This window comes from Drosophila montana, unplaced genomic scaffold (genome assembly GCF_035044405.1).
Source record: "Drosophila montana isolate Dmon_TW-CO22-7 unplaced genomic scaffold, ASM3504440v1 contig_2534_1, whole genome shotgun sequence".
In the NCBI taxonomy this organism is placed as follows: domain Eukaryota; kingdom Metazoa; phylum Arthropoda; class Insecta; order Diptera; family Drosophilidae; genus Drosophila; species Drosophila montana.
In genome coordinates this window covers 139,783-165,360 of record NW_026997398.1, presented here as the reverse complement: position 1 = coordinate 165,360, position 25,578 = coordinate 139,783, and the positions used below count along the sequence as shown (strand labels likewise).

At 42.4% G+C, this 25,578-nt stretch overlaps 6 protein-coding genes and 1 long non-coding RNA gene across 9 annotated transcripts in view; 3 read left to right on the top strand and 4 right to left on the bottom strand.

The window, feature by feature from the left end:
- The first annotated feature begins 425 nt into the window (after window positions 1-425).
- Window positions 426-25,578, top strand: part of LOC135428747 (uncharacterized) — a 123,782-nt gene continuing 98,629 nt past the window's right edge. For both annotated transcript variants that reach the window (XR_010436305.1, XR_010436304.1), the window contains exon 1: window positions 426-474. This is a non-coding gene — a long non-coding RNA (uncharacterized LOC135428747). The remainder of the gene's footprint in view (window positions 475-25,578) is intronic.
- Window positions 1,169-4,688, bottom strand: LOC135428778 (mucin-2-like). Its single transcript, XM_064682875.1, has 2 exons — window positions 4,558-4,688; window positions 1,169-4,503 (listed from the first exon to the last, which is right to left on the bottom strand). The coding sequence occupies exons 1-2, from the start codon at window positions 4,621-4,623 to the stop codon at window positions 1,264-1,266; spliced, it is 3,306 nt and encodes a 1,101-aa protein (XP_064538945.1). The 5' UTR covers window positions 4,624-4,688; the 3' UTR covers window positions 1,169-1,263.
- Window positions 6,390-10,897, bottom strand: cib (thymosin beta cib). Its single transcript, XM_064682843.1, has 4 exons — window positions 10,757-10,897; window positions 7,527-7,662; window positions 7,290-7,403; window positions 6,390-7,114 (listed from the first exon to the last, which is right to left on the bottom strand). The coding sequence occupies exons 2-4, from the start codon at window positions 7,660-7,662 to the stop codon at window positions 6,975-6,977; spliced, it is 390 nt and encodes a 129-aa protein (XP_064538913.1). The 5' UTR covers window positions 10,757-10,897; the 3' UTR covers window positions 6,390-6,974.
- Window positions 11,273-12,570, bottom strand: brn (beta-1,3-galactosyltransferase brn). The gene has a single exon (XM_064682840.1). It carries the CDS (start codon window positions 12,495-12,497, stop codon window positions 11,529-11,531), a length of 969 nt encoding a protein of 322 aa, XP_064538910.1. The 5' UTR covers window positions 12,498-12,570; the 3' UTR covers window positions 11,273-11,528.
- Xpac (DNA repair protein complementing XP-A cells homolog Xpac) lies at window positions 12,827-13,944 on the top strand. 2 transcript variants are annotated; one of them, XM_064682842.1, is made up of 2 exons: window positions 12,827-13,095; window positions 13,152-13,944. In XM_064682842.1, the coding sequence occupies exons 1-2, from the start codon at window positions 12,929-12,931 to the stop codon at window positions 13,861-13,863; spliced, it is 879 nt and encodes a 292-aa protein (XP_064538912.1). In that variant the 5' UTR covers window positions 12,827-12,928; the 3' UTR covers window positions 13,864-13,944. The 2 variants fall into 2 exon arrangements, with proteins under 2 accessions (XP_064538912.1, XP_064538911.1); XM_064682841.1 differs by having other exon boundaries at window positions 12,833-13,095; window positions 13,149-13,944.
- Window positions 14,054-16,887, top strand: Cmtr1 (Cap methyltransferase 1). The gene is made up of 2 exons (XM_064682839.1): window positions 14,054-14,909; window positions 14,995-16,887. Exons 1-2 carry the CDS (start codon window positions 14,054-14,056, stop codon window positions 16,716-16,718), a joined length of 2,580 nt encoding a protein of 859 aa, XP_064538909.1. The 3' UTR covers window positions 16,719-16,887.
- LOC135428744 (putative peptidyl-tRNA hydrolase PTRHD1) lies at window positions 18,511-19,053 on the bottom strand. The gene has a single exon (XM_064682848.1). The coding sequence runs from the start codon at window positions 18,947-18,949 to the stop codon at window positions 18,593-18,595; it is 357 nt and encodes a 118-aa protein (XP_064538918.1). The 5' UTR covers window positions 18,950-19,053; the 3' UTR covers window positions 18,511-18,592.

Below are 25,578 nucleotides of genomic sequence, written 5' to 3'. Positions count from 1 at the left end.
AAATGGCGCAAATAAGTATCAAAGAATCGACTAAAACAGGTGCATTTATAGTGTTCAGTGCATTTATAGGCACGTCTTGCTTGCAAATAAAAGTGTTTTTATATTGATTAAATGTATGCGCATTGAAAATGCGTTTAACAATTTGCATTTGCAAGCATTTAAAGCACAAATTAAATTACAATTACATCAAATTTATTTGCAAGCATGGCGAAAATTGCCACTCTTTTCGAACGGTTTTTGTGTCTATGACTATCTGGCAGCTCTATCGGCAAAAATTTGTTAGAACTTTTAAATATATAAGCCAAGCAATTATAATTAAGCTGAAGAACGTGTTTAACGGAATGCGACAAATCGGAGCAGCAGAAGTTAGAAAGTGATAAAAGATCGCCGCCCCATAATAAAAGCAAATATAATGGATATAATGGATGCTTGAGAGAAGAGTGCATCGAAGCAACGGTAAATTGGCTAAAAGTGGTGAGTTTAAATATTTACTTTTATACATATTTTTTACACATACATACATATCTTATACATATGCAAAGAGCACCAATGCAATTGAATCATTAGAATATCTTAAACCAAGAGCGCTTGTGCATACAAAAACGAACTCCGTTTTGTACGTTATACGACTGCGCCACCCGGTCGTTTGGCTGGCTGCAGAAATACATACAATACATTGCATCGGGATACGCGAAAAAAATAGAAAGAAAAAAATCCTGTGCCAAAAGTGATAATATTATAAAATAGTTGAGTTGGGGGCAAAAAATAGCAAAAGGAAAATTGTTTTTTTTTGTAAATGTTGCCATTCGCACCGCAGCAGCATATCTTATAACATAAGCGATTGCTATCGATAATATGAAACATATCGATGATATGAAAGTATCACTTCCAATCATCGATGAAAACATGCGCCAAAATATCGACGCGGGAAAAAAATAAAGCCAAATTTATGATTGCGGCAATAAACATAAGGTTTAAACATAAGGAAATCAAATTCAAAGAAGGCTAATTGCTTCTTCAAGCAGTCACTGCTTGTACTAATGTCATATCCCGATTTGACATTTTGAACTATATCTGTAGTGGATATTCCTATGCTTTCTGGTGAGCTACTCCCTACTTTGTTTACCATTGGTTGTTAGAACCTAACCGAAAGTAATTGGTTGAGACGTTTATATAAACTTTACTTTAATGAATAATCACTGTATGGTCAGTTAGTCGCATCGCAAATATTATATAAACTTGATTAAAATGGGATGCTTCCGCTTAATCAAACCAGTCCAAGGCGGGCATCGAATTCAGTCCATTTTTATTCCCTCCCACCGTTGGACCTTTTGGCAGCTGCTGGGACGCAACGGTCCTCCTTGTAGTTGGTATTTCAATAATCCCACTATTGCTTGGATCGGTTGACTGCTGCTTTCGAGGTGGTACAACCGGCCTCCTTGGATTAGTTGGTTTTGATATTATTCCCAATAAGCTGTCACCCATGGTTGACGTTTTTGGTAACTGCTTTAGGGGAGGCATAACGGGCCTCCTTGGGTTAGTTGGTTTTGATGTTATTCCCAATATGTTTTCATTGACGTTAAGAGTGTTTGGTATCGGCTTTTTGGGTGGCACAGCTGGCCTCCTTGGGTTAGTTGGTTTTGATGTTATTCCTAATATATTATCATTTACTTTTAGCGTGTTTGGTATCGGCTTTTTGGGTGGCACAACTGGCCTCCTTGGGTTAGTTGGCTTTGATGTGATTCCTAATAAATTTTCATTCCCGTTTAGAGTGTTTGGTATCGGCTTTTTGGGTGGCACAGCTGGCCTCCTTGGGTTAGTTGGCTTCGGAGTTATTCCCAATAAGTTATCGCCCATGTTAGCCGTTGTTGAGGGCTCCATCTGCAGTGGCACAAGTGGCCTCCTTGGCTTTACTGCTACACCGCATGAGCTGCCTCCTATGGTTGGAGTTTTTGGAAGCATCGACTGCTGTGGAATAGAATGCTGACCAGGAATAGTTGGCAATGAATTAAGTCCAAATGATTTCCCTCCCATTGAGGGAGTTGTTGGTAGTGACGACCGCCCCGGAATAGTTGACATTGATTTCTCTCCCATGACTAAAATTGTTTGTAGCTGCTTTTGCGGTGTCACCACAGGCCTTGTTGGATCAGTTCGCTTAGATGTTAGTTCACACAAACTTCCATCTGAAGGCGTTGTCAGTTGTGGCTTCTGTTGTGGGACGAATAATTTCCCAGGAGCAGTTGCCATCGAAATCAGTCCGCACGAGCTCCCTCTCAAGGTCGTTTGCTGCATCTGTTGTGGGACATATTGTTGCCCAGGAATTGGCTTCGAATTGAGCCCGCTTGAGCTCCCTCCCATGGCTGAAATAGCTTGATATTGTTTCTGCGGTGGCACCACTTGCCTTGTTGGGTTAGTTCGCTTGGATGTTATTCCACATGAGCTTCCGTCTATTGGCGTCTCTGGTTGCTTCTTCTTTTGTGGAACAAATGGTTTCGCAGGAAGAGTTGGCTTCGAATTAAGTCCACTTGCACTCCCTCCCAAGGCTGGGGTAACTTGCGTTTGGTTCTGCGGTGGCACCAGCGGCCTGGTTGGGTTAGTTCGCTTGGATGTTATTCCACATAAACTTCCATCTGTTGGCGGAGCTGGTTGCTGCTTCTGTAGTGGAACAAATGGTTTCCCTGTGGTAGTTGGCATCGAATTGAGTCCACTTAAGTTCCCTCCTATGGTTGAAGTAGCTTGTGTCTGTTTCTGCGGTGGCACCACCGGCCTGGTTGGGTTAGTTCGCTTGGATGTTATTCCACATAAACTTCCATCTGTTGGCGGAGCTGGTTGCTGCTTCTGTAGTGAAACAAATGGTTTCCCTGTGGTAGTTGGCATCGAATTGAGTCCACTTGAGCTCCCTCCAATGGCAGAAGTTGATTGTGGAATCTTCTGCGGTGGCACCACCGGCCTCGTTGGGTTGGTTCGCTTGGATGTTATTCCACATAAGCTTCCATCGGTTGGCGTTGCTGGTTGCTGCTTCTGTTGTGGGACAAATTGTTGCCCAGGAAAAGTTGGCATGGGATTGGGACCACACGAGCTCCTTCCCATGGTCGGAGTTGTTTGTTGCTGCGTCTGTTGTGGGATAAATTGTGGCCCAGGAAAAGTTGGCATCGAATTAAAGCCACATGCGATCCCTTCCATGGTTGGAGTTGCTTGTAGCGGCTTCTGCGGATGCATTACTGGCCTTGTTGGGTTAGTTCGCTTGGATGTTATTCCACATAAACTTCCATCTGTTGGCGCTGCTTGTTGCTGCTTCTGCTGTGGGATACATGGCTGGGCGAGAGTAGTTGGCATCGCATTGGGCCCACAAGAGTTCCTTCTCATGGTCGGAAATGTTGGCTGATGCATCTGTTGTGAAATAAATTGTTTCCCAGGAGTAGTTGGCATAGAATTTGCTCTACACGTACTCCTTCCCGTGATCGGAGTTGTTGGCTGTTGCACCTGTTGTGGCATTAATTGCTTGCCAGGAGTAGTTGGCATCGGATTCGATCCATAAGAGCTCCTTTCTATGGTAGGAGTTACTGGCTGCTGCATCTGTTGCGGAACAAATTGTTGCCCAGGAGTAGTTGGCATCGTATTTCTTCCCGTAGTCAGCGTCGTTGGTTGCTGCATCTGTTGTGGGATAAACTGTTTCCCAGGAGTAATTGGCGTCGAGCTCGGTCCACTCATGTTCGAAGTATTCGGCAGCTGGTTTGATTTCCCGCCAGCCGTTTTTCTTGGGGTATCAGGCAAAGATGAGCCTGCGGCCAATGTTGCAGTTTTTTTCGTCTGCTTCTTCAGTGCAGATGCCTTCTTTGAAGCAGTCGGCCTCTTCGGCAAAGGTAGCTTCTTTGGGGCAGTTCGCTTCAATTTTACCCCACACAAGTTGTCATCCACAATTGGCTTCTTCTGCAGTGGCTTCTTTGGGGTTAGGGTAGCCTTCGGCTTGGCCATCTTTTGCTGCAGGGCCACTGATTTTTTCTGAATCTCAGCAGCCTTGGCTCGTATGTACTTGCGCTGGCTGGTGATGGCCTGCTGGCTCATATCTTTATCACTTTTAATGTTCCCTACAGGCGCTGCAATCTGCAGGTTGGCGTTCGTATAGCGGGTAGCTATCGTGTCAACGGGAGGAGTTGGCTGGGAAATTGGTTGCGGATCGCTAAAGGCAGGGGGCAGATTGTTAACGGAGCATACGATATGCTGGGGCTCCTTCTTGGGTCTCTTGGCCTTAGTTGGGCCACTGCCGCGCTTCTTCTTTCTGGCTGGATCGCCACCCTGGGTAATAGCTTGGCAGGGGCATTGAAGCGGCACCTTAAATTGATTATATTCCTCAAGCCTATCAAGCATGGTCCGTTTGCCCAACGTTCTGATCAGCTCTTCGCCCCTGGGAAACTTTTCCTTTAGGTTAAAGCAGGTTTGCACCTTTTTACCAGGCGGCGGCATCAGCTCGGAGGGCTCACGACCAAGTGGTCGCAACGGATCCTGCGAAACGGAATACAAATTGTGCAAAGAGCATCGCGAGACAATCGCACTCACTATTGGTTTCAGATATTCCTTGTACTTTTCACGTAAAACCTCTGTTTTTTTTCTATAATCTTCCATATTACATTGAATATGCTTCGTTTTTTTTCTTCTCTCTTCTCTGTTTATTATTGTTATTATTATTTTTTGTTGTTTTTTTTTTTTTTTTTTTTATAACACTGTCGAGAGAACAAAACTTCAAGCACTGACTGCAAATGGTCGTAAATTAGCTACAAATTAAGTTAAAAGTCAAGGCCTACTTGATTTTGCCCCGTCTCCCTTGCTTCAACCGGGGTCCAAACGTCAGGCGTTACAGAGGCAACTTTGATAGAAATAGAATCAATCGAAATATATCGGTGAAAGATAATTAATTGACTCGATCAGATAAGTTGGGTCTATTAAGTTTCTCACTGGAAAGCGAAAGTGCGCAAATGCCAAGAGTCCTCCTCTGACTTTAAAGCTCCCCTTACTCTAGGCCTTAGCCTGCTTATTGCTGGGCAATACTCTAAAATGTGCTCTCTTGTGACTTGGCTCTCAAGGCAGATCCCCCACAGCCTGCAATATTTAGACGTTAGCATCTCAGCAAGATGTCTACTCTGTCATCGAGCACACAGCAAATCTGTGACCTGTCCAAGGCCTTATAATAGCTCCGATACCAACTGGTTATCTCAACGCTCGAAACGCACAAAAATATAAAAATAAAATAAACCTATAAACAGTTCTGATATACATATACCACAACTTATAGTATACACATGCGTACACGTAAGAGTGCCATAAAAATATATGGACTTAATTATCAAACGTCTATAATTGTACAGTTACAGCACAGCTGGTTTAATATTTATACCATATATAACATCACAACTTCTAGCCAGCAAAAAAAAATGTCACTGGTTCGATTCAAAGTCACGTCGTTTATTTTTGCTTGTGAACTTGGGCTATGTTTAAAATCTTGATTAACCATATATTCTCGTAAATTCCAATATGAATCATTAGCAAATAAACCATCTAAATAAATCCTAGTCAAGTCTCATAATTGCTGAACAATCTGAATTTTAGAATCCGAATTGCCTAAATTGAAACTCTTTCACAAATTCACATCTGCCCTCAATAAAATAAATGCAATTGGCATGCAAATTACCAAGTCTTTGGGACTGCGTCCAAACCAAAAGATTTTTGACAAAAACGTGGTTTGGTTTGGGTTCCGGTTCAATTGATTTTAGTCTGGAGGAATAACTGGAAATCCGGGAAAAGTTGCAACCTCTTACATCTTGAGTGGGATTTGAACATAATTCTTAGTTTGATATCCAATTGCAACGCAACATTTATGAAAATTAAACTAAACTAGAGTACATAACAGATGCCAGTTGTTTAAAATTCGATCTAAAATCGCCAAGCTTTATCTTGGCATATGCCTTGGTTTATCTAAAAATCCAATTAGCTTTTCTTTTTCTTTCACTCATCTAGTCTACTTTAATTGTTCTTTCATTTCAAGCTCAATTTTTAAACGAAGTCCCAAAAGTTCCAATTAGAAAAGGCTTTGCATACAATTTTGTTATAAAATGTTACATTTATGGTTTTTATTATTTAGTTTTTCCCAGTATAAATATATCATATATAAAGTATATAAAAAAAAGTTCATTAAAAAATTACACATACTCTTTATGTTTTTTGTTTTTTTTTTCTTTCTTTTCTTTTTTTTTATATAAATGGTATCTCGTTTGCATTTGTCGCATTTTTGCATAGTTAATTTCATTTGTTTTAAAACGTTTTTTTTCTTCTTGCGTTATATCGTGTCTTTTAAAAAGTACATTGAAGATATACTAAGATAAAATAAGTAAATATTTCAGTGTCTGTATTGCATGTCTTTATTGATTAGCGTGAATTTATTTATATGCGCTTTTTTAATAGTAGGAATGAGCTTTAATTCGCTTATTTATTGCAAATGCATATTTGACAAGACTTGGAAATCAACTTGGCAAAAAACATGCAGCAACAACAACAACAATGAGAACGACAGCAACAAAAAGCAGCTACGATTCCATTGACAAATGACGCGAATGACGCATGCACAACATTGTCTCCGCTGTGGCATTGAAGTTGCCACTGGATTAAGTTGCAATAGTTGTTGTTGCAGTTGTTGTTGTTGTTGTTGCTGTGGAACGTTTGCTTATATTGGATGGCGGCTGTTTGCAGTCGTTGCTTCTCATATTACATGTTGCTTTTCTCTTTATATGAAGAAAAAAAAAAATACACAAAAAAAGAACTAAATTTTATGAATATATAAAAAAAAACACACACAAAATTTATAAAAGCTGAATGTAAGTGAGAGTGTGAAAGAGAGATAGAGAGAGAGAGAGAGAGAGTTGCGACGCGTTGTCGTAGTTAGCAAATGCTGAATGCTTGTTTGACCAAAAAATTGCTGCCTTTTAGGCCTTCTTCTCGGCCTCGATGACCTCCTTGGTTGGCAGCACGTTCTTCTCGTTAGTTTCGGTGTGCTTCAATTTTTTCGCATCAAAGTTCTCGATGCCGGCAATGAATTGATTCTTCTCCTTCTCCTGTTCAATTGCTGTTGCGGGGCGAGAGAGAGAGAGAGAGAGAGAGAGAGAGAGAGAGAGAAGATTCGTTAAATTGTTCACATTAGTTGCAATTGCCTTAAATGGCGCAGCTGGTCTAGCCACATGGTCACACGGGGCATGTGTTGTGCATTGCCCGGCCGAGCTGCTCCGTCTGTCTATACGCACCTTCCTTATCGGGCAATGGATTCTTCTCATGGGTCTCCGTATGCTTCAAATTGGTCTGATCGAATGCGGTGATGCCCTCAATTATGGACTTTTGAGTCTTCTCGGCGGCCACATCTGTGCATGCAACACGCAACAACAACAACAACAACAATAACAACAAATTAAAAAGAAAGAAAAATTATTGCATTGCCAATTTAATTCATGTTTTGTAACAACTTTATCAGTTTTGCTACTTACCCTCGGCGGTGGGCAAAATGATTTTCTCCTGGGTGCTGGCGTTCTTCAGTTTCTCTGTGTTGAAGCCTTCCAATTGGCTCTTCAGGTTCTCGGCCACCTTTGGCAAATCCTTGAGTGCTGGTGCTGGTGAAGCCATCTGAAAAAAATTTGAAGTTACATTTCCGTTGACTTTCAAAAAACGCGCAATCGACGTTAAACAAAGGCCCAGATATCGATAACGCAAACATTGATTGGACAAAGGCAAAAATGACAGTGGCTCGATAAAGCGGAAATGCGCATCGATAACGATGCCTAGCAAGCGCGCGGGCGCGCGCACACACACACACACACAAATGCATGCATGTCTTTGGTTTCGTTTTGAGAAATGTTTCGTTGTTTACCGTTCGGTTTATTATGCGATTTCTCATAGAGATTACTTTGAAAGGCGACTTATTGATTAAGAAACAAAAACACAAAGCAACATACTCATAAAAATTTGTCATGCCAGCGAATGAGTCATGCTGGACAGCAAGGACGCACAAACCCATACACACACACACACACATACTTGGTAGCTATATTACATGTATATGTGTGTGTGTGTGTGTCCGCTATCGAAATACCAGCAGAAATACAAGAGGAAGGCAGAGAGAGAGAGAGAGAGAGAGAGAGCGTGAGCAAAAAGTTCAGCGAACCTACCGCAGTAGCGCAGCAGCAGCAGATTAAATTCCAATTGGACAAGCAACTGGAGGCGAGTGTACCGTTATCAGTGCTTGTTTTGTTAGTCGCCGTTTGCTGCTAGCAATAATAAACTGCATTTTATCACGTTTATTTTTAGTTGCAAATCAGCCAAAATGTGCCAGCTACTTGCCCATTGTTCGTGCGCGTATTCTAGCTAATCGACAAAATACATACATATATACAAAAACATTCAACACATGAGCGAACTTTCCATGTACATATAAACTTCATAAGAAATAGATCGATCGCAACGGTGCTGGGGTGTCGTTTGTATTTCATTTCAATACCCCACCAACAAACAGTGTACCCTCTCCCCCCCACCACACACTACAGTCAAAAGCCAATTTTGTTTGCCCACATAAAGAAAGCGCTTCATTAATATCGATAACAAGTGCATACATATGCAATGCATGTGCAATGTGTATGTGTCGTCTCTGTGTGTGAGTGTATCCGTAAATTGCACAGCAAGCGTTACAAGGGCGGCAACCGCGCCAAAATAAAAAAAAAATCTATATATATAAATACAAAATAAATCTACGCTTGATAGCCGTCTGTATTTTATTGACCATATATGGCCACATTAAGGCGCGCCTAAACGCCGCTTTCGTAATCGCCCCTGGCCGATAGACGCTGACTGATTGACTAACGGCCCCAGCAGCGTTTAGTCATTCCAGCAACTCCTTTTCCAACTCAAAACAAAGGCGAACATATTGCAACGCAGGCATATGTACATATGTATGTACATATACGGCGAATTATGTTGTTGTTGTTTTTTTGTTGTTTTGCTTCATTTTTGTGGGTTTGGGGGGAGTAGTTTGCATGTTCTCGCCTTGTTTGCCATGAATCAACTTCCAACTTGGAGCGAATTATGGTCGCGATGAATCATTTTATTCGCCGTCGCCGCTGCTTTTGTCTCAGCCCACACTTGACGCGGGCTCTCTCTTTTCTTTCACTCGTGAACTCTTGCGCTTCGGTGAGAGCTTTTCAAACTCCGCTTCAATTGCTTCTTTTTTTTGTGGCTCTGTCTTTTGTTTTGTGAATTTGATATCTTTATTTTTATTTTGGGGCTTATGTAGCTGTGTGCGCTGATTGAAGCGGGTGTTCGAGTGGGGAGAAGTGGGGGTCATTTGGCTGGCGCCAGCAAACCGCCAATACGCCGTTAGGCCAATTTTGACATTTGAAAGCGTCGTCGAAAAGGCCGCTCGAATGTTAAAGCCGACGCTGTCGGCGTCGCTGATGCGTGCCGCGACGGCGCAGTGCTGCAGGCGGGGGCGTTCATTCGTTGAAGCGAAAGCAGAAAATATAGAGAACAAAAGAAGGAAGGCAAATGACAGACACGTCCGTTTTACACCCTCGCCGCAGTCGGCAGCTGCAGAGACGGGGTGACAGCCTGCGATGACTCCTGTTATGCCCACACACACAGGCACACATGTGCAGTGCACGTCTGCCAGTTGATACATACATTTAAAAATATGTGCGTTTGTCTGTATGTACATACAAAGCACATATGCGCCCGCGACACAAAGTGAATTTTAAATATGCACAGCAGCGACAACACAGTTTAGTCATTCGCAGACGCACACTCATGCGCATGCATACATAGCTGTATATACATGCATATGTACACACATATGTCGCTGTCTGTTATTTCATTTTAAATATCTTTTGCATTTTGCGTACAGCGATAAATTAAATGCCAATTGGATATTATCGATAACATCGTTGGCTCTGCTTGTGTGCGCCACGCCCTCGCTTAAGAAAAATTTGCGACAGCCACGCACACACGCACACATGCACACACGTTAAACAACGAATGCAGCTTAAATGCACAGCTGCACAAATACATGTATATTTAGCTATATATATACGAATATATATGTGCATGTGTATTCAGTACGTGTATGTGAGCACGCGCAAGCCACAAGAACACACTGTGGGGAGGATATTTAACAGCGTCAATCGCCCCGCCCAAGCAGCAGCCGTCGCAGACATACACACACGCACACTCACATAGATACAGACACACACGCAAAGCAGACGCCAAAAAACGAAAAGCCGGCCGGCAAAAAGCTCTAATACAACAAAAAAAATAAGTGAAAAAATCAAACAAAGAAGCTTAAGGCCGTCGACTGAACAGCTGCCCAAATTCATGCATAGGTGTAAAAAGAAGAAAAACTAACGGAGCGGCGGCTGCCGCCACAATAAATAATTTATAACAAATGTAAAGAGAAGTTGGCTCTCGCTAACATTTGCAATGAATGGGAATGAAGCGCAGCCACAACTACAACAACAAGCATAACACCAACAACAGCAGAAGCGCAAACAGAAACCAGTTGGCGTTGGCTTTTGCAGCAGCGCTTTAGATCTTTTTTCTTATTCGCAGACTTTTTTTTTTTTGCCCCCTACTTTCTGCAACAATGAAAAAACACGAAACGTAGCAAAGTATTGGAAATGAAAAAATTGCCGGTGGAAAAAAAAGCAGAAAATTGAAAAAATTGGCTGAAACTCACCTTTAATTTGTGCTGTTTTTTATGTTTGCTTCTTTTCTTTCTTTAGGGTTTGGTTTTATGGCAAAAGAATTGCGCACTTTACAAAAAAATAAATGCGGGTGGGTGTGAGTTGGCTGGTTGGGTGGTTGTAATATATATAAATATATATATATGTATATATATATATATATATATATATATATATATATTAAGGAATATATAGATATAAGTGTAAGCACTCTGCAAATTTGACACTTGCTACTAGATCAGTGTTATATCGCGAAAGCTTACAAGCAAACAGAACGACACACAACTTAATACTGCGCGACAATTGTTCAAATCCAAAAGATGAAGGCGTACGAAATGATGTTGGGGCTGTTTCAAAGAACGCAAAGTTGTTGTCGATAGCATTTATCGAATGCGTGCACACTGCACTGCTCGCATGCAGCGATCATTGCCGTACGATATGTTATCGGTTGTCGATAAGTTTTTGCGTTGGTTTTTATTCTAATTTTGTGAACATTTAACGTACGCGTATTTATGAATGCTCGCCAAATGTGCGGTATTTTATTTAATTAAGGCAGTATTTCTCTTATTTTATGTATTGCTTGTGTATGTATTGCTATTCACAGGAAACGCAATCGGCAAGCCGTTAACATTTAAATAGCTTACACTAAGTATAAATATTACTTTAGTAAGGCTCGGTTTTTGTACTATGTATATACATTTGTATATCTAAAAGCACGCCCCAATAGTACCAACAATTAAAATATTGCAATTTGAGTTCCGTTCGCTACGCATAATTCGCCGAGCGACACTCATTCCAGATGCGCTCCATCTCGACGGGGTCGCCAAAGCCGTGCGAGGCAATCACATCGCTGTAGCTATCCGGCCCATAGTAGCGGGGCCTGTCAAAGTAAAAATCATCACAGCGATGCACGGGTATATGCGCCTTGAGCGCAACCATGCCCAAAAAGATGTCATCGAAGCGAAACAGCGGCAGAGTACGCCCCACCGCATACATCTTGAGCAAGGCATCCCGTGATAATATAAAGGCGCCAGCCGTCACGTACGGCGGCCATTTATCAAACGGATACTCCTCGAGCGACACATACCATTTGCTGAACTTGTGTCGCAGTGGAGAGCTCTGAAATACAAAGCCGGCAAATAGTAGGCTCTGGTGATGGGTCTGTCGACCCTTGCCCAGAAAGCGCAGCACATTCTTGATGGACACGTAATAGTCGTCGTCCACAAATAGATAAAAGTCACTGCTATTGAAATGTTCGCTGGCCCAGCGCATGCCCAGCATCGTCTTGATTGTGTTATTGAAATACGCATCCACAAAGTCGGCGCGTATTATGTCCCCGTGATGCATGGCCTCGGTCTGGGCCGCATCCTTGCTGCCGCTGCCCTCGGCGGGCATGCCCAGCACAAAGGCTCGCCTGATGTGCACGTCCGAGAAGCGCGCCTCGTAGCCCCATGTCTTGCGTATGGCCTGGCGTCGCTGCAAATTGCCAATGGCGCTCTTCACCAATATGGTCAGTCGGGGCGGATCCGCCTGGTCGCGATCGCTCATGAATGCGGGCATTTGTAGGAACTTGTAGTCCAGCGGTGTGACGGTCTCATTGTCCAGCGGATAGTAGTAGTGCGTCTCAAAGTCCAGTTCGTACAGATGCGTCAGAACGCCACAAAAGTCCAGCAGAAAGATAATCGGTACGGCTAGTGCACATTTTAGCAGCAATTTGTAATGTTTTTTTAACATTGCGCGATGGTAACTAGCGATGATAATAGCAGCGATATATCGCTATCGCTCACGCGACTATCAATAGGGTTAATCAATGGCGGGCAAGCAAACAGCTGTTCGCAATATTTAAATTTATTTTCTTCACAAGAAATTAGTAAATAAATTTGTGTTATTTTTAGGTAAAGGAATTTGCAATGCTCCTACGCAATATATTAGTTGCAATGTACTTACCTAATACTATAGTATATAGCTTGCCACGCATATTATGTTTTTGACATATATCGACTATCAAGTATTTATGAAAAACGTACTCGCATACTCGGAATAGTGTTATTAAAAATACCAGTTAAAATACCAAAGTCGTGTAGTGACTGCTAGAGTTGAAAGAAGAAGAGCGTGTATTGAATTTACAAAATCGTGTGAAATGTTATTGCGCTAAAATATTCAAAATGTCTGAGGAAACAGTAAGTGAAACAACTGATGCTGCCAGCGTTAGTGGAGCCAGCAGCTCCAAGCTGACAAATGCCCAAAAGGCGCGCATCGAGCGCAATCAAGCCAAGGCGCAAAAACTAAGGGAAGCCAAGCTGGTCTCGCATCCCTACAAGAATCTACAAAAGTATGTAAAATAAGAAAATGTTTCGATGGCAATGTTAATTATGTGGATTGCAGCAGTAATGCCAATGGGGAGCAACCAGTTGCTGGCCAAAACAATTCCGTGATCAAAGTGCAGGGCACCAAATACATTGACAGTGGCGGCGGCTTCCTATTGGAACAGCCTGTCCTGGCCTCGGCCAACAAATCCACAGAGGAGCCGGTTGTGGCGCCCATTATTGAGGATGCCATTGCCATACCGGTGGTGTATGAGGAGTGCCTGGACTGTGGCGATCAGTATGCCGACTCGTATCTGTTCAATAACTTTGGCTACTCCGTCTGCGACAAGTGTCGGGACACCGAGGAGCGTCACTCGCTGATCACGCGCACCGAGGCCAAGGCGGAATATCTACTAAAGGACTGTGACTTCGATAAGCGTGAGCCGAAGCTACGCTATATAAGTCGCAAGAATCCGCACAATGTGCGCTGGGGCGAGATGAAATTATACCTGCATCTGCAGGTGCTGCAGCGCGCCATGGATGTGTGGGGCAGTGAGGAGGAGCTGATGCGCCAGCATGAGCAGCGCGACGATAAGCGTGTGCTGGGCAAGACGCGCAAATACAATAAGCAAATGAAGCAGCTGCGCATGGAGGTCAGAAGCAGCATTTATACAAAGAAAACAACGGCCGTGCATGAACACGAATTTGGGCCAGATACTTACAATGAGTTGGAAGACAATTATACCCATTCCTGCACAACTTGCCCTTACACCGAAACCTATGAGAAAATGTAGATGTTCAAATCTCTCTCAAAATTCGTTTATAATTCATCTAATTATTAAATAAATATTTATGATAAATTGCCCATAACAAAATGTACACAGAAAAATCAATTTGAATACACACAACTATCGATAAACAGAATACGGATTTTTTTTTATTTTTGCCATTCGCACTAAACGTGTTTGTTGGGGGGCCGATAAAATGTTATCGTTGACTGCCATCGCTAAAAAAAACGCCAAGCTGAGAGGGTCGCAGCAACAACAGCAGCGCCAACAACAACAACATCAGCAGCAGCAGCAACAACAACAACAGAAGCAGCAGCAGCAGCAGCACAAGCACCCTATACCACAAAAAATCATAAACAAATTAGCTGTGCAGCGTAAAGGAAAAATTGGCAGAAAAATGGAGGAGCAATCGGACGATGAGAACTTTGAGCCAACGCCAAAGAAGATCAAGCGCGACTGGCTCAATAGCTATTGCTATTCGAACAAGGCCATGGGCATGATGAAGAAAATGGGTTACGAGGACGACAAGGGTCTGGGTAAGAGCAAACAGGGTCGCTTGGAGCCAGTTATTGCCGTGCAGCAGGATGGACGTCGTGGCTTTGGTTTAAAATTGAGTACCGTCCACTGGTCTGCCGGCAAATGGGATCCGAGCTGTGAGGATTTGGAAATACCAGAGCCAGTGATCTGGTTAAATCAAATGGGCGACAATTGCGGCGCCTATACATTGGAACAGCTGATGGGGCACATGATAACCGGACCACGTAAGCTCACCCTTGACGATGAGACGCAATTCTGTGATCCAGAGATTTTACAGCACATCCTAAATGCGAAGACCGTCTTCGATGACCTAAGCGATACGGAAAAGCGACGTGCACGCTCCCGATGTAATCCGTTCGAGACAATACGCAGCTCCATATTTCTAAATCGTGCCGCCGTCAAAATGGCCAACATTGATTCCATGTGCGACTATATGTTCACACAGCCACGAGATTCCCATGGCAATTCGCTGATCGGCACAAATGAGCTCCTCTACTTTGCGGACATGTGCGCGGGTTGGTTTTTGTGTGCATACATATATATTTATATATATAACATATGCTATTTATTATATTCACCTATATGTCTACTATCATGCAGGACCCGGCGGCTTCTCTGAATACGTGCTATATCGCAAATCGTGGAAGGCCAAAGGATTTGGCTTTACGCTACGCGGCACCAACGATTTTAAGCTAGATAAATTCTTTGCCGCCTCACCGGAATCATTTGATGCCTTCTATGGCGACAAGGAAGATGGCAATATATTTGATCAGATCAATCAGGATTCATTGAATGATTATATACGAAAGCATACGCCGCAAGGTGTACACTTTGCCATGGCCGATGGCGGTTTCTCTGTGGAAGGACAAGAGAACATCCAGGAGATACTATCCAAGCAGCTGTATCTATGCCAATTTGTTACCGCCCTCAAAATACTTCGCATCAATGGCAGCTTCGTATGCAAACTGTTCGATCTGTTCACGCCGTTCAGCGTGAGCCTCGTCTATTTGATGTACAAATGCTTTCAGCAAATCGCAATTATCAAACCAAATAGCAGCCGGCCAGCCAACTCGGAGCGTTATATTGTATGTAAATACAAGCTGCCGGACACAGAGGCAATCGTTAGCTATATGTGCATGGTCAATAAGATATTGAACGAGGAGAGCGAAAATAAGGAACATCAAATGGATGTACTTGAGCTGTTCGATCGCAATGAGATGCTACAGGATGAGCATTTTCTACGCTACATTATTGATTCGAATAATGCGATTGGCAATAAACAGATTGTTGGCCTGCACAAGATAGCGGCATTTGCCCAAAATCTGGAACTAAAGGAGGGCAGACAGTCGGAGGTGCGACAGGAGTGCCTGAAATGTTGGGCACTGCCCGATAAGCTGCGTCAGGCGCCGGAAGTGAAAACCACCGAACGTCTGCTGGAGGAGCTATTGCGAGATTGGGCCAATGATCGCAACTGGCTTCACATACCAGCTATGGAGCTAAAGGGCGTTGTCCCGTTGCACACCGACATACTGAATGTTAGCGATTGGCATTTCATGCCCATTGGACGTGGCGAAATAAATATTAACGGCTGCACGCTCTTTCTATGCAAATCACGTGGCAATTTGCTGCGCTACACGGAGCACAGAAAATGGGAGCAGGTCGAGTCCAGTTTCAATGTACAGCCGCGTTCCATATTCTTTGGCGAGATTGTCTTCGAATATTGCGGCGAGGGACGCACATCGCAGAGTGTATCGGCGCTGCACATCATGGATGCGATCTGTTTGGGCGGCATCGATATACGGCGACGGCCATTCCTTGAGCGGGTCGGCATGTGTGCCATGTATGCGCGCAGTTTGAATAAGCCGCACAAGAAGGAGCGGACATGCGGTGCCATACGCTGCAAGCCCATCTTTCGGCTGCAGGATATGAGCCGTTTCTTTAACGAGATGCGTCCCTATGTGCTCAAGGATAATTCACAGAGATTTGGCTATTTGCTCGATGATCAGAAATTCTTTGTGCCCGGCGGTATTATCATATTCTGTGAACTGGCCGTCAATTTTGTGACAGCATATTCCAGATCACATCAACAGATCTATTATTATAATACCAATACCAAGGAGTCACTGTTTAAGGAACAAATCGAACCGCATCGCTTCAATGAGGTATTCTCATCGTTCCGGCACAGCTATTCGCGTCGCAAGCTCTGGAAATGGACGAGCACGCTGCAGGTGGACGAGCATGCCACCGAGGAGCATCCAAAGATATTGTATCGCAGCAATTTTGAGCAGTTCATAAGAAAGAAGCTGACGCCCCATCCCAACTAGAAACCTAAGTCAATTCAAATGCAAAGCACAGATCGGTACGACTATTGGAAATTTGCAATTTTAATCGATTTCAACAATTTCGTTCTTTAAGCTACAAACAAAAAACAAATATTGTGTTAACATTTTATTGTAAAAACTGCATGAATTAACATACACATATATATATATATATATCTAAATATATATATATCTTTATGGCTATGTATTTATATATATTTATATATATATATATATATATATATACATGAGCATGCTTGCGCCTAGACAATTTTTTCCTAAGTTTTAAAACGAAATTGTTTTATTTTGCATTGTTTTTTTTTTGTTTCATATTTTATTATCAATTTACTTGTTTGGAAAAGTATTTGAATTTCTAGCGCTTTACCCACTAACTGTTAATAAATATTATGATAACATTTCATATATATATATATATATATATCTATATGTAAAACCAACGGCTGGGCCCACACACCCGACTTAGTAAAAATCATGATGTAAGCCCAAACTATATAAATATTTAAGTTATTGACAAAGAAACTGCTTGTTTTATTATAATTTAAAAGCAAGCCGCTAAACTTATATATAATATATATATATTAAAATATATATATTTATATATGTATATATACATTTTTTTGTTCGCTGTCCTGCTCCATTCTATGTAAAGCCTGTTAGCTGTATTTCCATCAGACCAGTTGCCATTGTTTTCTATCTGAGCGGGCATTGAACTGTCATATTATATAGGAACATGGGAACAATCGGCATTGTCCAAGAATTAGAATATGAACGTTATAGAGCTTTATTTATGTCTAAAATGTTTCTGCATAATTGTATATGTACCCTGGCAGATATACAATGCTTTATTATTTATCATTAAGAACTTATATACACTCCAGGTTATACTATACAGAATGGTAATCTAGCTTGGACATACAATTTTTAAATAATTTTGATTTTTAATTCTTAGAAATCAGAAATCTATAGATAAGTTTTATATTTACATGTTCCTTATACGTTAAAGAGGACACTTTGAGCTCTACACATTATTATTATTGATATCATAATTAGTTTCTCATTAATTCAGGGACTAATATACCCATATATACCTTGACAGATATATATAGCTGAGGAGCAGCATATTTCTAGACTTAAAGATGCGATTGTTCCTGTAGGAGTTAGATGCTTTAGTGTTCTATTTAATACACACCTTACTCTAGTGTAAAGAGCAGCTCTCAATAATATGCCCAAAGATACTTGGATATAAGTTAAAAGTCAAAACTTCGCTTTTCTAATCTTTGATTCCCATTTTTTATCACGCAGCGATGGCTCGTGTGAAACCTTTGTGAAGTTAATTTGCAGAGAGCTTTGAAAATGAGTTTTAGGCCGATGGAAGGGCAAAAAATTAGCATACAACCGCTTCCGCGCATTTTCCACACGTTCGAGTGGAGTTCTGAGCGTAAATGTACGATACATAAGGTACAAAAAGGTTTTGGGCTCATGGAGATATACTTTAAAGAGATCGAAGATGTCTTCTTCCATGCCTTACATATTTCATTACAAACTCGTCATGCTCTTTGCAAGGGTATACAAAAGTTCAATTGCTTGCGTCTAATTTGGAAAGGTCGAGCCTATGTTTTATACGCTTAGAACCAGATTGTATGCATTGTACCCATCTAGGCTATGCTTCCAAGATCATGGTCAGGGGAAGTTAGCTCTGTTGTTGTTGTCTGTTGTCTGTAAAAATATATAGTTATATGTCTTAGGCATACAACATATAAGAGTTTTGGCTGCATTAAATTACAAACTTTGTAGATTTATTGAAACATAGATGCTAGCTGGGATTATGCTAAAGATTGGAATAAGCATATGTGATTTTACTTTAATAGTTTGAGATGCTTCACATATTTGTGGACCACATCTTTTACGTAGGGCTTGATTGCCACGCAGGTTGGTATATTCTCCGGCTGTTCGATCCAAAGTTTGTGCTTGATTTCGTTCTCTTTTAGCTTCTCGCTGAGCTTCAGTAGCGCCGCCTCATCCTTGGCCTCCAGCACCACTTTGTGCATATTGTCCAGATCCTTGAGATACGCTTGCGTCTCCTCGTCCTCCACATGGACACTCATCACCGCAGCCGTTGCATGGCAGCATTGCGCGATCACCGCGCCCAGTGGCCAGTTCAGGGTAGAGCGCAAATCGCTTCGCACCACAATATACTGCACGATGTTTGCCATCGCCTCGAAAAGTCTGTTAACACAGTGTGCCGGCAAATTGTGTTTACATATAAATAAGATTTGTAGACCTGTACGCTGCTCACTTGCGAAAACAGGCTAGGCAAAAGTCAGAGAAAGCTCTACTGAAAAGCGGTTTGCAGCAAGAGACTGAGCTGCGTATCTATTGTGAACAGCTGTTTGGCCGTCATAAGGTGGCCAGATTTTTTGTTAAAAAAAACTTTGGTCAGCCTAGAAAATGACTGTGAACTCTAGGCATGTACGCTGCTTAGGTGTGGAGGTAGGCTAGACAAAAGTCGGGCAGCTCGACTGCAAAACTGCTTGCAGCCAAGGCACTGAGCTGCGTACACATTGTGAACAGCCATCTTTAGGGTGACCAGCTACTTGCTTTGGCCAGTCTAATAACTGCTATTCAAATTTGAATTGAATGCGGTTTATTTTTTTTTTTAAATGTACATTTTAAATACGACATGCTAGTTTTTTTTACAGCAAATTATTTTTTATTAAATATTACACATTTAAATGCTCTTCAAATGTTTACAATTCTGTTCAAAAGGTCCTTACTCATTTAAGAAAACCTATTTTTGAATTATTTGAAATTCAAGATATAATGTTGCTATCGATTAAAATAAGCATTAGATCTGATTTTGAAAGTTTAATGTAAAAAATTAAAACATAATTTGACTCTTAGTGCTTCAAGTGAATTTTAAATGATTTTTCAAGACCTTCAACTTTTAGTGCTTAAAATTTAAATGTCTGGTTCTTGTTAATTTGAAAGGAAAATTAAACCCTTTTGCGAATATTACTTTTATTTACGGAATTTATTCCATGCTTTTCGTTTTCTTCTCATTATCAATATGAATCCTTCTACCCAAACAATTTAATGACAAAACGGATGTGAATGCAATCTTTGAATTGGACATAGTTACAGTTCAGGCCAGCAAAGTTTTCTTAAAATTAAACGGGTGGCTGTGTTTACCCCTGCGACTGGGTCAAAGTTGTCAAAAACAGCGGATTGCATTTTTTTTGTTGGCAACATTTGCAGCTTAATTAATCACACAATGCAGAAGTGTTGAAATACACGAGAGTCGCTCATGAAATAGTCAATAATATAGTTGTCATTGCTCAAAAGAGTTTTCAAGCAACTAAATTGATGTGAAAAATATAAAAGAATAAGAAAAATACTATCTAAAGTCTTGTATATAGAAAGTCATACTATAAAGCTATATGGCAAGACTTTGCATGTTAGTACAGAAAAAGTATTGAATTCCTAGTTACCATGTCAGGTCTCTCAATCAATTTAGAATACCCTTTATGAGGATATCAAAAATTGATAGGGTATATCAACTACATAGAATACCTTTTGAGCCACCCTCGCGTTTCGGCGGGCCAGCGACCAACATTTGCAAATAAGTATATAGTTTATATGTTGCAATCAGCTCAACTGAGAGTCGCCAACGTTTGTGATCTGTGAGGTAGAGTGGATGGCGGGCTGGGCTCTGCAGAGGAGGGGGTAGGGGGTTGGGGGGCTGTGTAGTGTGGCATGCCGGCGTCGCATAGTGCCAGTGACATGCGCCCGTAATTAACGTCCCATTTTGGGTTAGATTATCCATGAATAATTGGAAATGACGATGGTCGCGCCTGGTCTTCGACTAGCTGGCCGTGGACGCACGTAGGTGCAGTGCCTGTTATAGTTGCGGAGAGGGGAGGGGTGAGGGTGGGGTTGGTGTTGGGGGGAGGGGGGGGGGTGTTGCTGGAGTGGCAACTGCAGCAGATTGATGATGGGCGGTCGAATAGTAGCAGCCACTGTTGCCACTCGGCTGCTGCTGCCCCAGCTCGACAGCTACAGCCAGCCGGACTGCTCTCGGTTCGTCTGTCCGTCCGTCGGTCTGTCCGACCGTCTGGCTGCCTGGCTGCCTGGCTGCCTGACTGGCTGGTCCGCTGGCATCGGCGACGGCAGCTAAAAACTTTGCTAATTGCTTTTTGGCCACATTGGCCAAGGCGCTGGCGACGACAACAGCAACCGGCAACGGGCAACAGTTATGGCATCAGCAGCATCCCAAATGCCATGTGCCCAGTTTGCCAGCCATGTTCATTGCATTATGATACCCTGTAAACTGTAAACGGGTGTTTAAGTGGATATGCTGCATTTGATTGCCCATTATGCTGCACACTGTAAGCGTACTTTAAAGGGATGCAATTATACCCTCGACTGACTTGACCAACGGCGTATTTTGTAGTGTATGCTTGCTTCTATGGCATTTAAATACCCTGCACTTCGATTTTTGATCTAACTGCTGGATTCTCAATGCATATGCTCGAATACCTAGCCAGCTTTGCGCCACTATACACTCTCTTTTCTTGTTAATATACCCTGTACTTGAAGGTTTTACCATTCTATTTAATTGTCTAAAATAATATTAAAATAAATCGCATTTATTTTGTTTCTTTCTTTTCTCTGTCAATATTTGTTGGCAAAGCTTATCGATTAAGCTTGTCTACAGATAACACTCTTTTTAAGCTTCGGTTAATTGAAGCTTAGTTTAAAGTTGCGCGAGTATCAGTGCTGCCAATTTAGCTAGCTTCCAGCTAAATGCAGCTATATTTTCAGTTTTAGCTGTTTTTTTTTTTTTTTGCATATCTATGACAAATGCTAGCCCGTTTATTGGCAATTTGTGTTCCGCAAGCGAGTTCAGCTTTTAATTTTAGCTATTTTTCACACTAGCTTCGGCTACTTTTTTCCAACACTGGCCAGAATCACGGATGGCAGGGCAAGAGCTTCAGTTGTTTGGCTTATGAAGATTTGTGGCGCTCAAGAGCGCATATAGAGTATATATATAGTCGAGTCAAATTTTAAAGCTCGACTCACACTCATTTATCTGTGAGGCTGTTGTTGTAGTTGTGCATTTAATTGTGCCTTTTTGTGACACGGCCTACAAATCGCCGAGTCAGCATAGAATTAATTACGCAGACAAACAAGCGCACACATAACGTGAGAGAGAGAGAGAGTCAGAGAGAGAGAAAGAGAGAGAGAGAGGGAGAGTGTGACTGTGAGTGGGGCCACAATTTGAATAGATAGTTTTTCGCACTTTGGCGTTCCATAAATTTTGCACTCACTTCTCAATTGTCAAAACAAATTTGCCAAATGTGCCATTCATTCGTTATGAGATTAGGGCACGCAACCCACATGGAAATCCACCATCACATTCACATTCCCATTCACATTCACTATTCACACTCACATTCATCCTGCATCCGCAGGTCCAGGCTCAGCTGCTTGGCGCTCCCCGGGGTGCAGCCCATGAGCCGCAGCTGCCTTTAGCTGGGACATGAATATGAGTGCTTCGGGCCGGGCAGAGTGAGAAAGGGCGGAGAGAGGTTGGCGGGAAAGGGGAGGGGGGGGGGGGTGTACGTATAGTTGTTTGGGAAATGGGGCAGTGACCGCTGCCCAAATGCAAATGTCATTTTGTGGCCATTCGAATGAATAAACGAAATTAAATGCAAAGACTGACCCAAAAGCGAAAGAGTTTGAATGGCAGCTCAACTAGCCGAACAGCCACGCCCAACCGACCATCCGCCCATCCGGCAGCAGCCAAGAGCCAAGAGGTCCCACTCGGGACCGCACATCAACCTGACGTCAATAGAAAGTCAACGTCGACGTCTGCGTCGCAGGGTTGCAAATTGATTCGAATTTGAATCGCAGTTCGGTTCGCCCCATTAATCAAAACCTTATGAATACGAAACAAACTACGAATCAACCCTCCATATGTGCGTCTTCGCTGAATGGATCCTAACTATGCGATTGCAATTAATAATTGAGTGTGTAATAAACGTAAATGTTTTCGAAATAAAGTTAAACTTAAAGTTAACAGAAAGTTTAAGTTTTGCTCTATTTTTTTCAAAAATAAACAATTTTGTTATCTAGATTATGTCACTCTTTGGATAAGTTCTGTTTCTTCTAAATCCTTTCGAAATCAAATCAACTTCTTATTCTTACGATTTTCCAAGACCAGCCGGGGTATACCCGGACTTGCCCGTGGTACGTGGTAAAATAAATAAACAAAGAGTTAAACCTCGTGCAAATCGGATGAGATTTGAGCGAGTTATGGGGTTGGGAAATTTTGGCCTATGTCTATATGGGATATTTAACATTTTCACTTGAATTTGGACCAAAAATAAAGTGGTCAAATTTAGATGCCAAATAATTATAGAGGTCAAACCATGAACAAAAAGCCAATACTCGTGCAAATCGGATGAGATTTGAACGAGTTATGGGTGTGGGAAATTTTGGCCTACGTCTATATGGGATATTTGACATTTTCACTTGAATTTGGACCAAAAATAAAGTGTCCAAATTTAGATGCCAAATTAATAGAGAGGCCAAACCATGAACAAAAAGCCAATACTCGTGCAAATCGGATGAGATTTGAACGAGTTGTGGGGGTGGGAATATTTTGAACTATTTATAGGATATTTGAAGGTACCATTTTCACATGAATTTGGACCAAAAATAAAGTGTCCAAATTTAGATGCCAAATTAATAGAGAGGCCAAACCATGAACAAAAAGCCAATACTCGTGCAAATCGGATGAGATTTGAACGAGTTATGGGGTTGGGAAATTTTGGCCTATGTCTATATGGGATATTTGGGGGTACAATTTTCACATGAATTTGGACCAAAAATGATGTTGCTAGATTTAGATGCCAAAACCAAACCATGTCCGTTAACAGCTTTCAGCTGTTATTTATAGTTTAACATATTGCCAAGAACTGAAGCATTGAAGATCAAGAACCGAAAAAGAAAGCTAAAAATATCTGTATAACTTTAAGATATTTTGATGGGCAACTCTTAACGCGCCCAGCACCTAAATCTAGAGCGTAGGCAAGACCTGTAGAGGCTTTGGGTTGGATAGTCCTGTTGATTGGGGTCATTTGCGAGGATGGTGGGCGGGGAGGGAGTGGGCTAAACGTGCAGTCAGAACGTATTAAGAGTTCTGCCAGAGCTGGGACAACTTGTCATGGCAGCACCAGGACAAAACGGCCTGGGTGGACTATGTGTGGGCTTAGGGTTGGCGTGTAGCGGGGCACGGGGCGCGGGGCGCGGGGTTGGTTTGCACATTCGATTAGCGCGACGAGCGTGTGGCAAAACTCGATGAGTTTTATTAGTAAATAATGGCAAATCATTTGGCAGTTGACACTCGTTGAATGGCCGAAGAGGGGATGACCGAGGGAAAAAAGAGAAGAAGAACAAACTAAATGTCAGGAGCAAGGACCAAAAGGAAACAGGCAGCAACATATACAGCCGTTGCGGCTGCTAATGAGCAACATTAATGAGCGCTATTTTTCACTGAAGCCACAATCAGTGAGTGCGTGTGTGTGTGTGTGTGTGTGTGTGTGTGTGTGTGTGTGTGTGTGTGGGATGTGGGGATGCTCAAGTCTCTAGGGTATTTAAGCGTCCAGAATGTAGCAAGTGTAGCAATGACAGCAGGTGCACACACACACACACACACACACAACACACACAACACACACACACACAACACACACGCACACTTGGGATCTGGGCACATGAAAATTTAATATGAATGCAAAAGAAAGCAAAGAATTTGTAATTAAATTAACCATTTGCGTCATTTTCAGTCTGAGAAACATATACGCAATATATACATATATACATATATATATATATATATATATATAAATATAGGCTTTTTTTTTGCTCAGCCTGACATAAACTCAAATTCCGCTGACGACCTGTCGTAACGGCAGCCACGCACCGCCCCCACCCACCGTCCCGCTGCCGCAACGCACACAATGGGCAAAAAGGGCTCAATCAGTTGCTAAGTGGCTCAGAGACCAGGGACCAAAGAGCCAGCAGGTCCGGCTGTAAAGAAGGTACAGCAAATGCACTGGCCAGGGGTGCAGCTAAATAAGAGGGGGTGGTGTTGGTGGGAGAGGGTTTGTAAGAGACAGAGTGAGAGGCGGGGCACACTCATGAGAAATGTGAAATGAAAAATCGACTCGCAATTAGCAAACATGAAACACGTCACGCTGTTTGAGTGGGCGGGCAGCGCACACACACACACACACACAGGCACGCACAACCCCTCAAGCAATGCACAAACACACACACACACGCACACACACACACACACACACACATGAAAGATACAGGAACTGGCAGCGTTGTCAGCATGGTTAATAAGTTACTTTTGAGATACTTTATTACTTCCTTGGTGGCGCACGACAGCTACGGGTGGGGGGAGGGGGTCCGGGTTGGGGGCGGTGTCCGGGTCGCACATTAAAAAACAAGAAGCAGCAACAAAAAAAAACACACACACACACAGCGCCCAAAAAAGGGTTGCCAGACTGTCTTTCATTAGGCATGTAAGCAAGTGTATGCGTGTGTGTGTGCGTGTGTGTGCGTGCTGGTGTGTGTGTGTGTGCAGTTTTTTAATTTATGCGATTTTTGACTGCGCGTATAAAATGCCAAAGGTGTTGGGCTCGAGTGGGGGAGGGGCTTTTAGCTGCTTGGCATTGATTGTCTCGCGCACAAATGTAGGCAATAGTTTTTTTTTTTACAAGCTCTTATCAGACTATGTGCCTGCGTGTCTGTGTGTGTGCGTGCGTTT

Coding starts and splice junctions, on each gene's coding strand:
- Cmtr1 (XM_064682839.1), top strand. CDS start 14,054: ATGTTATCGTTGACTGCCATCGCTAAAAAAAACGCCAAGCTGAGAGGG. Junction 14,910..14,994: donor CTTTGCGGACATGTGCGCGG/GTTGGTTTTTGT, acceptor ACTATCATGCAG/GACCCGGCGGCTTCTCTGAA.
- cib (XM_064682843.1), bottom strand. CDS start 7,662: ATGGCTTCACCAGCACCAGCACTCAAGGATTTGCCAAAGGTGGCCGAG. Junction 7,404..7,526: donor CATTTTGCCCACCGCCGAGG/GTAAGTAGCAAA, acceptor TTGCATGCACAG/ATGTGGCCGCCGAGAAGACT. Junction 7,115..7,289: donor TCCATTGCCCGATAAGGAAG/GTGCGTATAGAC, acceptor GCCCCGCAACAG/CAATTGAACAGGAGAAGGAG.
- brn (XM_064682840.1), bottom strand. CDS start 12,497: ATGTTAAAAAAACATTACAAATTGCTGCTAAAATGTGCACTAGCCGTA.
- Xpac (XM_064682841.1), top strand. CDS start 12,929: ATGTCTGAGGAAACAGTAAGTGAAACAACTGATGCTGCCAGCGTTAGT. Junction 13,096..13,148: donor CCCTACAAGAATCTACAAAA/GTATGTAAAATA, acceptor TGTGGATTGCAG/CAGTAATGCCAATGGGGAGC.
- LOC135428744 (XM_064682848.1), bottom strand. CDS start 18,949: ATGGCAAACATCGTGCAGTATATTGTGGTGCGAAGCGATTTGCGCTCT.
- LOC135428778 (XM_064682875.1), bottom strand. CDS start 4,623: ATGGAAGATTATAGAAAAAAAACAGAGGTTTTACGTGAAAAGTACAAG. Junction 4,504..4,557: donor AGGAATATCTGAAACCAATA/GTGAGTGCGATT, acceptor TCCGTTTCGCAG/GATCCGTTGCGACCACTTGG.